At 51.8% G+C, this 15768-nt stretch overlaps 1 protein-coding gene across 1 annotated transcript; it reads right to left on the minus strand.

Moving 5' to 3' along the window:
* Positions 1–11201: 11201 nt before the first annotated feature.
* LOC133361889 (bromodomain-containing protein DDB_G0280777-like) lies at positions 11202–15215 on the minus strand. The gene is made up of 2 exons (XM_061580870.1): positions 14051–15215; positions 11202–12500 (listed from the first exon to the last, which is right to left on the minus strand). The coding sequence occupies exons 1-2, from the start codon at positions 15020–15022 to the stop codon at positions 12459–12461; spliced, it is 1014 nt and encodes a 337-aa protein (XP_061436854.1). The 5' UTR covers positions 15023–15215; the 3' UTR covers positions 11202–12458.
* Positions 15216–15768: the final 553 nt, after the last annotated feature.

The raw sequence follows: 15768 nt of genomic DNA on the forward strand, positions 1-15768 counted from the left end.
CTCATAGAGACCCATCGACTCCTCACACAGAGACCCATAGACCACTCATAGAGATCCATTGATTCCTCACACAGAGACCCATAGACCACTCATAGAGACCCATCGACTCCTCACACAGAGACCCATAGACCACTCATAGAGACCCATCGACTCCTCACACAGAGACCCATAGACCACTCATAGAGACCCATCGACTCCTCACACAGAGACCCATAGACCACTCATAGAGACCCATAGACTCCTCACACAGAGACCCATAGACCACTCATAGAGACCCATTGATTCCTCACACAGAGACCCATAGACCACTCATACAGACCCATCGACTCCTCACACAGAGACCCATAGACCACTCATAGAGACCCATAGACTCCTCACACAGAGACCCATAGACCACTCATAGAGACCCATAGACCACTCATAGAGACCCATAGACTACTCATAGAGACCCATAGACTACTCATAGAGACCCATAGACCACTCATAGAGACCCATAGACCACTCATAGAGACCCACATACTACTCATAGAGACCCATAGACCACTCATAGAGACCCATAGACTACTCACACAGTAGAGACCCATAGACCACTCATAGAGACCCATAGACTACTCACACAGAGACCCATAGACCACTCATAGAGACCCATAGACCACTCATAGAGACCCATAGACCACTCATAGAGACCCACAGACTACTCATAGAGACCCATAGACCACTCATAGAGACCCATAGACTACTCACACAGTAGAGACCCATAGACCACTCATAGAGACCCATAGACTACTCACACAGAGACCCATAGACTACTCACACAGAGACCCATAGACTACTCACACAGTAGAGACCCATAGACTACTCACACAGAGACCCATAGACTACTCACACAGAGACCCATAGACTACTAATAGAGACCCATAGACTACTCACACAGTAGAGACCCACAGACTACTCACACAGTAGAGACCCACAGACTACTCACACAGTAGAGACCCATAGACTACTCACACAGTAGAGACCCACAGACTACTCACACAGTAGAGACCCACAGACTACTCACACAGTAGAGACCCATAGACTACTCACACAGTAGAGACCCACAGACTACTCACACAGTAGAGACCCACAGACTACTCAGACAGTAGAGACCCACAGACTACTCACACAGTAGAGACCCATAGACTACTCACACAGTAGAGACCCACAGACTACTCACACAGTAGAGACCCACAGACTACTCACACAGTAGAGACCCACAGACTACTCACACAGTAGAGACCCATAGACTACTCACACAGTAGAGACCCACAGACTACTCACACAGTAGAGACCCACAGACTACTCACACAGTAGAGACCCACAGACTACTCACACAGTAGAGACCCACAGACTACTCACACAGTAGAGACCCACAGACTACTCACACAGTAGAGACCCACAGACTACTCACACAGTAGAGACCCACAGACTACGCACACAGTAGAGACCCACAGACTACTCACACAGTAGAGACCCATAGACTACTCACACAGTAGAGACCCACAGACTACTCACACAGTAGAGACCCATAGACTACTCACACAGTAGAGACCCACAGACTACTCACACAGTAGAGACCCACAGACTACTCACACAGTAGAGACCCACAGACTACTCACAAAGTAGAGACCCACAGACTACTCACACAGTAGAGACCCATAGACTACTCACACAGTAGAGACCCACAGACTACTCACACAGTAGAGACCCACATACTACTCACACAGTAGAGACCCACAGACTACTCACACAGTAGAGACCCACAGACTACTCACACAGTAGAGACCCACAGACTACTCACACAGTAGAGACCCATAGACTAAATTTCGATTTAAAGCTTTCGTGACTGCAGGGATTCATCTTCTTGGTTCTTTCGGTAAAGTCACGTAGAAGGGAAGTAATAAAATAATAAAAATAAAACATAATAAAACAATTCTCACGACGTTTCGGCCACAACCCAAGCAGCCGTCCTCAGGTGAAAACCAGGTCCGTCGAGGCGACAGAGTCTGAATGAAACAGCACACGAGCTTGGAGCATAGCAGCAGCAGCAACTGCAGCAGCAGCAGCAACTGCAGCTCCCTTTGATGCTGTTAATCCTGCATAATGCACATGCATATGCAGGACTAATCACATTCCTGCATTTCCCATAAATATGCTAAATTCCTTTTGATATGCAAATTCCTTTGTCAATGCGCCCAGCTTATATATATGCTCCAAGCTCGTGTGCTGTTTCATTCAGACTCTGTCGCCTCGACGGACCTGGTTTTCACCTGAGGACGGCTGCTTGCGTTGTGGCCGAAACGTCGTGAGAATTGTTTTATTATGTTTTATTTTTATTATTTTATTACTTCCCTTCTACGTGACTTTACCGAAAGAACCAAGAAGATGAACCCATAGACTACTCACACAGTAGAGACCCATAGACTACTCACACAGTAGAGACCCATAGACTACTCACACAGTAGAGACCCATAGACTACTCACACAGTAGAGACCCATAGACTACTCACACAGTAGAGACCCATAGACTACTCACACAGTAGAGACCCACAGACTACTCACACAGTAGAGACCCATAGACTACTCACACAGTAGAGACCCATAGACTACTCACACAGTAGAGACCCATAGACTACTCACACAGTAGAGACCCACAGACTACGCACACAGTAGAGACCCACAGACTACTCACACAGTAGAGACCCATAGACTACTCACACAGTAAGAGACCCACAGACTACTCACACAGTAGAGACCCACAGACTACTCACACAGTAGAGACCCACAGACTACTCACACAGTAGAGACCCATAGACTACTCACACAGTAGAGACCCACAGACTACTCACACAGTAGAGACCCACAGACTACTCACACAGTAGAGACCCACAGACTACTCACACAGTAGAGACCCACAGACTACTCACACAGTAGAGACCCATAGACTACTCACACAGTAGAGACCCACAGACTACTCACACAGTAGAGACCCACAGACTACTCACACAGTAGAGACCCACAGACTACTCACACAGTAGAGACCCATAGACTACTCACACAGTAGAGACCCACAGACTACTCACACAGTAGAGACCCACAGACTACTCACACAGTAGAGACCCACAGACTACTCACACAGTAGAGACCCATAGACTACTCACACAGTAGAGACCCATAGACTACTCACACAGTAGAGACCCACAGACTACTCACACAGTAGAGACCCACAGACTACTCACACAGTAGAGACCCACAGACTACTCACACAGTAGAGACCCACAGACTACTCACACAGTAGAGACCCACAGACTACTCACACAGTAGAGACCCACAGACTACTCACACAGTAGAGACCCACAGACTACTCACACAGTAGAGACCCACAGACTACTCACACAGTAGAGACCCACAGACTACTCACACAATAGAGACCCACAGACTACTCACACAGTAGAGACCCACAGACTACTCACACAGTAGAGACCCACAGACTACTCACACAGTAGAGACCCATAGACTAAATTTCGATTTAAAGCTTTCGTGACTGCAGGGATTCATCTTCTTGGTTCTTTCGGTAAAGTCACGTAGAAGGGAAGTAATAAAATAATAAAAATAAAACATAATAAAACAATTCTCACGACGTTTCGGCCACAACCCAAGCAGCCGTCCTCAGGTGAAAACCAGGTCCGTCGAGGCGACAGAGTCTGAATGAAACAGCACACGAGCTTGGAGCATAGCAGCAGCAGCAACTGCAGCAGCAGCAATTGCAGCAGCAGCAGTAACTGCAGCTCCCTTTGATGCTGTTAATCCTGCATAATGCACATGCATATGCAGGACTAATCACATTCCTGCATTTCCCATAAATATGCTAAATTCCTTTTGATATGCAAATTCCTTTGTCAATGCGCCCAGCTTATATATATGCTCCAAGCTCGTGTGCTGTTTCATTCAGACTCTGTCGCCTCGACGGACCTGGTTTTCACCTGAGGACGGCTGCTTGCGTTGTGGCCGAAACGTCGTGAGAATTGTTTTATTATGTTTTATTTTTATTATTTTATTACTTCCCTTCTACGTGACTTTACCGAAAGAACCAAGAAGATGAACCCATAGACTACTCACACAGTAGAGACCCATAGACTACTCACACAGTAGAGACCCATAGACTACTCACACAGTAGAGACCCATAGACTACTCACACAGTAGAGACCCACAGACTACTCACACAGTAGAGACCCATAGACTACTCACACAGTAGAGACCCATAGACTACTCACACAGTAGAGACCCATAGACTACTCACACAGTAGAGACCCACAGACTACGCACACAGTAGAGACCCACAGACTACTCACACAGTAGAGACCCAGACTACGCACACAGTAGAGACCCACAGACTACTCACACAGTAGAGACCCACAGACTACTCACACAGTAGAGACCCACAGACTACTCACACAGTAGAGACCCACAGACTACTCACACAGTAGAGACCCACAGACTACTCACACAGTAGAGACCCAAGACTACTCACACAGTAGAGACCCACAGACTACTCACACAGTAGAGACCCACAGACTACTCACACGTAGAGACCCAAGACTACTCACACAGTAGAGACCCACAGACTACTCACACAGTAGAGACCCACAGACTACTCACACAGTAGAGACCCACAGACTACTCACACAGTAGAGACCCACAGACTACTCACACAGTAGAGACCCACAGACTACTCACACAGTAGAGACCCACAGACTACTCACACAGTAGAGACCCACAGACTACTCACACAGTAGAGACCCACAGGACTACTCACACAATAGAGACCCACAGACTACTCACACAGTAGAGACCCACAGACTACTCACACAGTAGAGACCCACAGACTACTCACACAGTAGAGACCCACATACTACTCACACAGTAGAGACCCACAGACTACTCACACAGTAGAGACCCACAGACTACTCACACAGTAGAGACCCACATACTACTCACACAGTAGAGACCCACAGACTACTCACACAGTAGAGACCCACAGACTACTCACACAGTAGAGACCCATAGACTACTCACACAGTAGAGACCCACAGACTACTCACACAGTAGAGACCCACAGACTACTCACACAGTAGAGACCCACAGACTACTCACACAGTAGAGACCCACAGACTACTCACACAGTAGAGACCCACAGACTACTCACACAGTAGAGACCCATAGACTACTCACACAGTAGAGACCCATAGACTACTCACACAGTAGAGACCCACAGACTACTCACACAGTAGAGACCCATAGACTACTCACACAGTAGAGTGTGTCTCTATGTGTGTCTCTGTGTGTCTGTGTGTCTCTATGTGTGTCTCTGTGTGTCTGTGTGTTTCTGTGTGTCTCTGTGTGTCTCTTTAGGTCTCTGTGGGTCTCTGTGTGTCTCTGTGGGGCTCTGTGTGTCTCTGCGTGTCTCTGTGTCTCTGTGTGTCTCTGTGGGTCTCTGTGTGTCTCTGTGGGTCTCTCTGGGTCTCTGTGTGTCTCTGTGGGTCTCTGTGTGTCTCTGTGTCTCTCTGTGTGTCTATGTGTGTCTCTGAGTCTCTGTGTGTCTCTGTGGGTCTTTGTGTGTCTCTGTGTGTCTCTGTGTGTCTCTGTGTCTCTCTGTGGGTCTCTGTGTGTCTCTGTGTGTCTCTGTGTGTCTGTGTGTCTCTATGTGTGTCTCTGTGTGTCTGTGTGTCTGTGTGTTTCTGTGTGTATGTGTGTGTCTCTGTGGGTCTCTGTGTGTCTGTGTGTTTCTGTGTCTCTGTGTGTGTCTCTGTGTGTCTCTGTGGGTCTCTGTGTGTCTTTGTGTGTCTGTGTGTGTCTCTGTGTGCTACTACTACTGCACAGCAGCTCAGCGGTGTCTCACACACGCTGTGGTACAATATAAAGTAAGAAGTAAAGCTCACGCCCTACACGGAAACCTCTCTGGGTTAGATTCCCGACTGTGTTGAGTGGCGTTCGCTCTCCGCCTGCATTTGTGTGTGTGTGATGGTGTGTGGGTGAGAGTGTGTGATGGTGTGTGTGTGCGTGAAGCTTCAAGTCTTCTCGGCCACGGTCATTCCCTCCCTTCTCTACGCTTGCGAAACGTGGACCCCCTAGCCTGGTTAGAAACATTTAGGCTGGCCTGCCTACGATCCATCCTGGGTTTAACCAGGCTGGATTGTGTGAGGAGCTCACAAATCCTTGAAAGATCTGGGCAAAGTCCCATCAGTGAGCTCCGGCAGGCAAGGCTGCGTTGGCTGGGTCATGTAGCCCGCATGCCCAGCCACCGCATGCCTAAACAGCTTTTGTTCGGCCGGATCGAGGGGGCTAGACGGGCGCGGCACGGGCTGGAGAAGAGATGGAGTGATGTGGTACAGGAGGACGTGGAGCTGAGTGGACTTGCCGATGACTGGTACCAGCGGTGTCAAGATCGGCCTCAGTGGAGGAGGCTCGTGAAGGACGCTACTGGGCAGTTGGAGGCAGTCGCCCTCCAACAACAACGGAGGGCGGAGGAGCGACGCTCAAAACAACGAGCGGAGCGCCGGGTGGCTAAAGCACAGCAAGTTGGCACAGTAGGGGGCACAGGTGGTGCATCAGCCAGTCATCTCGGTCATCTCGGTCATCTCGGTCAGTCGACCAGTGGCACCTGGGTCTGCCCCGTGACCTCCTGCCAGCGGGCTTTCGACACTTCACGTGGCCTCAAGGTGCACTTGGCCTGGCACAAGCATCGTGGTGACGTCACCGCCACTTAGTGGCGAATGGCGGTTGTTGTTGTTGTTGTTGTGTACCGGGTTCGATTCCCACTCACGGCCAACACCGCCAGTGAGGATTATCTGAACCGGTCCCGGGCCTCCCCTAGGTCGACTCAGCCTCAAATGAGTACCTGGTGTGATGTGTAAACAGCGTCACTAGGGAGACAAAGGCGGCCGGGCGTGATGTTGGCCACCCACCCCCTCGTGTGCCGTGCCGGCCTTCATAGGTGCTCGCTAACAGCACTTGCCCCTACAGTCTGTTAAGGCTACACGGGGGATCTTTGTGTGCAGTGAGTGTCACTGAGTATAATCATCATCAGCCTGGCACAGGAGTCAACCCATGTCACCTGCTGGGTCTGTCCCGTGACTTCCTCATGCACCTAGCCTGGCACAGCAGTCAACCCATGACACCTGCAGGGTCTGTCCCGTGACCTCTTCCTGTACCTAGCCTGGCACAGCAGTCAACCCATGGCACCTGCAGGGTCTGTCCCGTGACCTCCTCCTCCTGCACCTAGCCTGGCACAGCAGTCAACCCATGGCACCTGCTGGGTCTGTCCCGTGACGTCCTCCTGCACCTAGCCTGGCACAGCAGTCAACCCATGGCACCTGCTGGGTCTGTCCCGTGACCTCCTCCTGCACCTAGCCTGGCACAGCAGTCAACCCATGGCACCTGCTGGGTCTGTCCCGTGACCTCCTGCACCTAGCCTGGCACCGCAGTCAACCTATGGCACCTGCTGGGTCTGTCCCGTGACCTCCTCCTCCTGCACCTAGCCTGGCACAGCAGTCAACCCATGGCACCTGCAGGGTCTGTCCCGTGACCTCTTCCTGCACCTAGCCTGGCACAGCAGTCAACCCATGGCACCTGCTGGGTCTGTCCCATGACCTCATGCACCTAGCCTGGCACAGCAGTCAACCCATGGCATCTATTGAGAATAAATAAATATTTGTATTTAATGTATAATATTTGTGAACAAAATTTAAAATAAATCAAATGTAACATTTATATATAAAAAGATATATTTTTTTACATTGTAAATAGATACTATACCTAAAATATATTTTCGTAAATATTACAGCTTCCGTCCTAGGATGGGCAAACTGAGCTAGTAAAGTATAAGCTGACATATTTTTACATATTTTTTTTTGTTAAAATTAGGCGCGTTAGGTTGTCGTGAGGGACATTTACCTCAACTTTATCGGGATAAACGACGTGGCAACGATTAACAAGGGTTACTTTCACAACATTTACTTATACTTTCACGCGCGGAGTCACCCCAAGGCTTCCTGACCCCCACCGAATTGGCGGGAATTTTCAAACGTTTCGTAAAAAATTACCTGAAACCAGTTGCCCGTGTTTCCCTGTGCGACTGGTCGCCGGGGGGGACAGGACCTGGTTGCATTGTCCGCAGGTGCCGGTGGGCACACCTCCCACATTGCTGCCGCAACCGTGGATTCGGTTTGGTAAGCGGAGCTGGTTTGTACACCCCTCTCGCCGTGTGAGTTTGTCTCCTCTCCGTATCGCAGGGGCCGAGTGTGGGCTGTGCCTGGCGAGCCGGGCCGTGCGTCCGCTCGTGTCGGCCTCGCGTGCTCTGGACGTGAAGGACACGACGACCCGGTCGACTGCTCTTCGTGGGGAGTCAGCTTCCAGGCAGAGGTCGCAACCGGGTACCCGATACCCGTACCCTACCCGATAGCCGGCTACACGTACCCAGCCGGGTACGGGTAGCCGTTTGCGACCCTGGTGCGGCCGGGTACTGGTAGGCCGTGAGTCACTGGTGAGTCACCATTTGTCACTCATTTCCCAACGTCTTGTCTCTTCTCACAATTCAAGTTCATAGAATCAACCCACCCGCGCCTGCAACATGGCTTCATCCCAGAGGTCACAATCAGGTACCCGATACCCGTACCCTACCCGATAGCCGGCTACCCGTACCCGGCCGGGTACTGGTACGGGTACCCGTTTGCGACCCTGGTGCGGCCAGGTACGGGTAGGCCGTGAGTCACTGGTGAGTAACCGTTTGTCACTCATTTCGGGTAGGGTACGGGTACGGGTAGGCCGTGAGTCACCGGTGAGTAACCGTTTATCACTCATTTCGGGTAGGGTACGGGTAGGCCGTGAGTCACTGGTGAGTAACCGTTTGTCACTCATTTCGGGTAGGGTACGGGTACGGGTAGGCCGTGAGTCACCGGTGAGTAACCGTTTATCACTCATTTCGGGTAGGGTACGGGTAGGCCGTGAGTCACCGGTGAGTAACCGTTTGTCACTCATTTCGGGTAGGGTACGGGTAGGCCGTGAGTCACTGGTGAGTAACCGTTTGTCACTCATTTCGGGTAGGGTACGGGTAGGCCGTGAGTCACCGTTTGTCACTCATTTCGGGTAGGGTACGGGTACGGGTAGGCCGTGAGTCACTGGTGAGTAACCGTTTGTCACTCATTTCGCGTAGGGTACGGGTAGGCCATGAGTCACCGGTGAGTCACCGTTTGTCACTCATTTCGGGTAGGGTACGGGTACGGGTAGGCCGTGAGTCACTGGTGAGTAACCGTTTGTCACTCATTTCGGGTAGGGTACGGGTAGGCCGTGAGTCACCGGTGAGTAACCGTTTGTCACTCATTTCGGGTAGGGTACAGGTAGGCCGTGAGTCACTGGTGAGTAACCGTTTGTCACTCATTTCGGGTAGGGTACGGGTAGGCCGTGAGTCACTGGTGAGTAACCGTTTGTCACTCAATTCCCGTAGGGTACGGGTAGGCCGTGAGTCACCGGTGAGTCACCGTTTGTCACTCATTTCGGGTAGGGTACGGGTACGGGTAGGCCGTGAGTCACTGGTGAGTCACCGTTTGTCACTCATTTCGGGTAGGGTACGGGTAGGCCGTGAGTCACTGGTGAGTCACCGTTTGTCACTCATTTCGGGCAGGGTACGGGTGGCGTACGGGAACCCGTACCCGGCCGGGTACGGGTAAGGAATCAAAACCCGTTTGCGACCTCTGCTTCCAGGGCAGATGAGCCCGACCCGCCTGGAGGGCCGGCGTCACGGACTCGTTCGAAGACTCGACTCTCACGATCCCCGCGCGTTGCACGCTCCCACACCGCCGTGGCTTGTCGCGCTCGCGTGAGTCGTGGCAAGCGTTTGGCTGATCCTTTCCGCCATCGAGCTGACGGGCGTTGTTTACACGTTGTGGGTGGGAGATGTTTATTGTGGGGATTTTGTACGACGCGATTGTTGTGTTGTTCATTTCTCTCGCTGCAGTGGTTTATTTTTCCTCTCTCTCGGTGTACATATTGTACAGTTGGGTTTGGGTAATTTATCGTGCTGTCTTGTTATTGTTGGAGCGCACCTGCTTGTTGTTCTGTATAATTGTACGTCGGTTGCTTACTTGCGGGGGAGTTGGCAGCCGGGACGGCTGGAAGCTACAGAGAGGGGGGTGATGTAGTGACTGTGAATGTCACCGTGTGCTGCCGGGCTTACGAAGCTACGGCGGATGATGTGTTGGCATTACGTGCAGCCCGCTCACTGGGCGTAGTACCAGCCCTAGCGGGGCTTCGGTGAGCGCTGGTCAGTGCGGAGGCACCGCGTGCAGTGTGCGGTGCGGGCTCCCGGTGAGGGAGCGTCAGCCAGCCAGGGTTGCGTTGGGGCACGATACGCTGATTGACCTGCCGACACGTCACCGGATGATATTGCAGGGGGGCCACCGGTGGACGGGGGCCGCTGGGCGGTCACGTGGTATAGAGAAGCCCTCGGGATCCTTCGGGAAAGAGGTGGGCGGGGCGAGGGCCGGAGCCAGCCCAGCCCAGGCCGATATAACGGGGGGGCCCGTGAGGCGGTCGTGGGTTCTTCGTGTGGCCGGTGAAGAAGATTCACGTCGGGGAGAAGAAGCCTCGAGCCACGCGCTCCGGGAGCCAGCAGCTCATGGTCCGGGCCGGGATAGCGAGCCGTGTCTAGTTGTGCCGTAGCGTGGGATAGATGGGCACTCAACATAGTAGTAGGTTTTTACCCTTTAAACTGGTACAAAACTGACACCTTTATACAAGGGGTCATGTTTGCAATAACCACAACACAAGCAGCCAAAATGCAAACAAAAAGAAACAACTCTGATGATGATGATAATGATATGCACTGTCCTTGAAGTTGATTGGTCCACACCCGAGACAACTTTTCTTAGAGCCTAGTCTCCATTGGTGTTGGACCAGATGACGCCAAAAGGCGCACAACTCAACACCAAGTGTAGCTCGTATTGTGTTACGTTGAGTCGGTGAAACAGCGTTGCTCCCAAGACGTCTTCCGACTCAGTTGGATTCACTACGGGTGTCATATAAAACATGGAATTAAACAAATGCAACAAGCCTCCAGGAAAATTCTTCTTTAAGCGCGGTGAGAGAAAAGGCACAAATGTTTAAAGAGACGCAACATGTCATTTATTGCAGATAGTTTCACATCAATAATTTCATCTCAGTCAACATTCACCGTGTTTTTATTGATCCCCCCATTATTGGCAGACATTGTGTCAAAGGCAGAGGCGCAGCCCTGCAATTCCTGCTCGTGCCACCGCTGGCAGATGGGGCACCACTTGAGGCGGGGGGAGGGGGGGGTAATTTTGACTCTTTCACGTTGGCCAGACATCTTTGAAGAGGACTTTGTACGCGACATAAATACGTCATGAACCTGTGAGCAACTGTTACACTTCTAGCAGGATACTCGTAAGCTGTGCTTAGGCCGGACAGGAACTAAACGATGTTTGTCGTGAGTGTTGTACCGCAACATTTTCCAGCTATATATTTTCACACAGCTCTACTACTTAAGATTTATGTTCCATTAAAAGTTAAGATTCCGTTTAAAAATCACGACTTACGTCGGTAACGCTGAACACACAAAATTCATTATGAACGATCAAAGACAACAACTGTCTGACATTGCCACTCAAAAAGTGTTTTACAGAAATTCAGGCAATTTAAAACAACACGTCACCACAATTTCTTGGCTGTAAGTTTTGTTTCTGTGTAACCAGTTTTCAATACTTCAAGTCAAATTGTGTAAACGCACACAATCAACACGTATCCCACGACAATTGTTTGAACATTTAGGTTGGTAGTTAGCACCTTTTAACGCCTCTGAATTTTCATCTGATTCAAACCCCGAGCCATTTCAATGTTTGCATCTCTCATTGCCACTGCCAAAAAATTCATTCCCTCAAGTTTAAAAATATTAACGATGCAGATATTACGATGCACTTTCTAAAGACGTGTACTATTTTACTGTTCAACGCCTGACAGAGGTCGGACCACACGTTAATGGAAGCCTCATTTTTGTAAAGAGAAAAGTAAAAAAATTGACATGGCTTGGTGATGGCCGTTCTCTCTTCTGAGGCGCTCTCTCGTCACCGTGGCGTGCGAGATGACCACCACCACCACAACCACCACCACCACGTGACTTTTATTTCGTGTTGCGCTGCATTTAGCGCCACAGCGTGCGGATTTACAGCGTTCATTCGTTTGTTTGCTGGTGACTTTGTGTATTTCATATCGGAATCGCCTCCAGTGCTGTTGCTGCTGGAGGCAATAAAAGTTGTGTACAAGTCCAAAGTCTCTGTCTCTCTCTGTCTCTCTTCTCGTCTTCACTGTCGCTGCCCGTCGGAGCTCGGCGTCTACGGCTCCTCTCCTAGGTGGGCGTCCCCGGCCCGAACGCTCGCAGGAAGCCCTCCTGTGTGGCAGCAGAGAAACAGAACGGAAAGAGAGCCCCACCACCACCATCATCATCATCACACAGCTTCTGCTGCTGCTGCTGCTCAGAGCCCCGAGCTGTAAATGCTCTGCTGATACGCGTGGCATTGTTCTTGTGCTGGTCGCCTTTTGGCATTGTTCTCTGATCTGATACTGGTGGTGAGTCACTGGGTAGAGAGACACTGGGTAGTGAGACACTGGTGGTGAGTCACTGGTACAGAGACACTGGGTAGAGAGACACTGGGCAGTGAAACACTGGGTAATGAGACACTGCTAGTGAGCCACTGCTAGTGAGACACTGGTGGTGAGACACTGGGTAGTGAGACACTGCTAGTGAGACACTGGGTAGTGAGACACTGCTAGTGAGACACTGGTGGTGAGACACTGGTGGTGAGACACTGGGTGGTGAGTCACTGGGTAGTGAGACACTGGGTAGTGAGACACTGGGTAGAGAGACACTGGGTAGTGAGACACTGGGTAGTGAGACACCGGGTAGTGAGACACTGGTGGTGAGTCACTGGTACAGAGACACTGGGTAGTGAGACACTGGGTAGTGAGACACCGGGTAGTGAGACACTGGTGGTGAGTCACTGGTACAGAGACACTGGGTAGTGAGACACTGGGTAGTGAGACACTGCTAGTGGGACACTGGGTAGTGAGACACTGGGTAGTGAGACACTGGTACAGAGACACTGGGCAGTGAGACAATGGGTAGAGAGACACTGGGTAGTGAGACAATGGGTAGAGAGACACTGGGTAGTGAGACACTGGGTAGTGAGACACTGGTACAGAGACACTGGGTAGAGAGACACTGGGTAGTGACACACTGGTATAGAGACACTGGGTAGTGAGACAATGCTTGTGAGACACTGGGTGGTGAGACACTGTGTAGTGAGACACTGAATGCGTGGAATGTTCGAACTCTCACTGCTGAGGAGAGGCTGCCACTCCTCTGTCGGGAGCTGGACAGGTACCGACTGGATCTCTGTGGTGTTTAGGAGGTCCGGTGGACCGGCTCTGGCTCCTGACATCATGAGGGGTGGACAGTCCTCTACTTGGGGCAGGAGACTGCCAAACAACAAGGAGTGGCTCTTCTGAATAAAAGAATGAAGGGGGCGAGGGAGTGTGGCGGTGAGGTGTGGGAATCTGTAAGCCCCAGTCTACTTTGGGCTCGCCTTCCCATCAACCGGAGGCGAGGAGCGGTGGTCGTGGTTACTTATGCCCCCACCGAAGACGAACATCCGTGGAGGGATGCAGGCAAGGCCGATGAGTCAGATGCCTTCTATGACCTCATGTCACAGGTGCTGGCGAAAGTGGCCCCTCGGGATAGAGTCATCTTGTTGGGTGACTTCAACGCCCGAGTTGGTCATGATGCTAGCACCTGGTCTGGAGTGATTGGAGGACATGGGTCAGATCAACTCAATAACAACGGTAGGAGGCTGCTCGATTTTGTGCAGCCCATGGGCTTTCAATTACCAACACGCTGTTCCGGCGCAGTGGTGTTGATGGTAGCGGTGTGTAACCCCTCACCCAGCCTCCCTGTTCCATGAGCCAGGTCTTGCGTGTGGTCAACAGCACAGCGGCCACCGCGTCCGTCAAGGGCCAAGTCTCCTCCGAGTCGCCCAGACGACCGGAGGCCCTCAGGTTCTTGACGAGCAGCGCGCAAAACACCACCATGGACAGCACGCAGCCCCAGCTCATGGGCCCCGCAGTCAGAACCTGCCAGGCCAGGGTCATGACCAGCCGGCGCGGGTCCACTTGCTTCGCCAGCTCCTCCGCGCGCCTCACAAAGTCTGGGATGGAGGCTTCGAACTCCGCCAGCAACGCGTCTCCTCGGGTGTCGAGCGCCTCCTGCAGAAGCTCCACACGCATCCGCACCAGCCGCCGGGAGGTCTGGAGCAGCGAGCGCACCTTCCGGAGCTGCCGCTGTATTTGCCGCGCCTGCCGCTGCAGCTCCTGCCACTCCTTGAACTGCTGCAACTGCTGGAAATGCTCCTGCTGCATTTGGTGCAGCTGCTTGAACCGACGCATCAGCTGCACCTCCTGGAGCTGATACTGCTTCTGCAGCTCCTGCAGCTGCTGCTGCTCGTGCACATCCAGGAGCTGCTGCTGCTCCTGCTGCTGCTGCACAAGCTCCTGTTGCCGCTGCACCTGCCGGAGCTGCTCCTGCACCTGCTGCATGTGCTGGAATTGCTGCTGCCAGAGCTTCTCCATCCACTGCTGCTGCTGTGACAGCAGGAGATGTTGCTGCACCGCCGGGAGCTGCTCCTGCAACTGCTGAAGCTGCTGCTGCAGCCCCTGCTGCTGCACAGGCTGCTGCTGCTGCTGCTGCTGCTCCGTCTGCTGCGTCAGGTGAGCCACGTAGCCGGAGATGAGATCGCCGGTTACGATGGTCAGCAACTGCATCGCTTCATCCTCCTCCTCCTCCTCGCAGCCACCGCCCCTCGCCTGAATCTCCCCCGCAGAATGCGACGCGGCCTGGGCAGAGACCGCAGGCTGCATGGCGGTGTAGGCCTCAGTGGCGGGTGTTGACTTCGTTGTTGCTGATTCCGCTGCCGCTGTTGCTGTGGGAGGGTCGTTGATGTCGCGAGGCAATTGAGGAGGTAGAGGAGGTAGAGGGGGTAGAGGAGGTAGAGGAGGAGGTAGAGGAGGAGGTAGAGGAGGTGGCAACTTCGCGACTCGATGGAAGCTGTTGGCTTCTACCTCCATTGCGATTTGGTTAACGGTGATGTCGTCGGATCGATCCGTGGATCGATTCCTCCATGCGATTACGTTAGAATCGACTTAGATTGCAAGCCGACGGTCGATTCTGACCTCGATTCACGATCCGCACGAGAGGGGGGGGTCACAGAGACCCATAGACTACAGAAGAGATAAATAATAAAAAATAATGTAAATAATAATAGAAATAAATAATAAATCACGACGTACAGTTTTTTTTTCTGTGCCTTTTTACACCTGATGAAGGAAGTTTGTGTTGCCTGCGAAACGTGATTTTTTTTATTATCTTCTTAAACAACTACGCTGGTTTGGTCGTCTGCGTGCGTATCTGGACGTTAATTTATTCACGGACCCGCCCAAACAGCTAGCTCTGATTCGTCGATAAAAAATAATAAAACAGCCGGCAAAAAGCCACAGCTCACTTTCATTCGACAAATATGAATAAATAAACCTGCCACACAACAGCGTCTCTTCGGTCAACAATTGCACCTACTTTCACGCAACACCATTTTCACAGTGATGGTCGC

Source organism: Lethenteron reissneri, unplaced genomic scaffold, assembly GCF_015708825.2.
Source record: "Lethenteron reissneri isolate LAM-NWPU_2019-01 unplaced genomic scaffold, ASM1570882v1 scaffold_1278, whole genome shotgun sequence".
Taxonomy (NCBI): Eukaryota; Metazoa; Chordata; class Hyperoartia; order Petromyzontiformes; family Petromyzontidae; genus Lethenteron; species Lethenteron reissneri.

Excerpts from the sequence above, each read along its gene's own strand:
- LOC133361889 (XM_061580870.1), bottom strand. The coding sequence starts at position 15,022 with ATGCAGCCTGCGGTCTCTGCCCAGGCCGCGTCGCATTCTGCGGGGGAG. Across the intron at positions 12,501-14,050 it reads TCATGGAACAGGGAGGCTGG|GAGGGCTTCCTGCGAGCGTT; the intron begins GTGAGGGGTTAC and ends GCTGCCACACAG.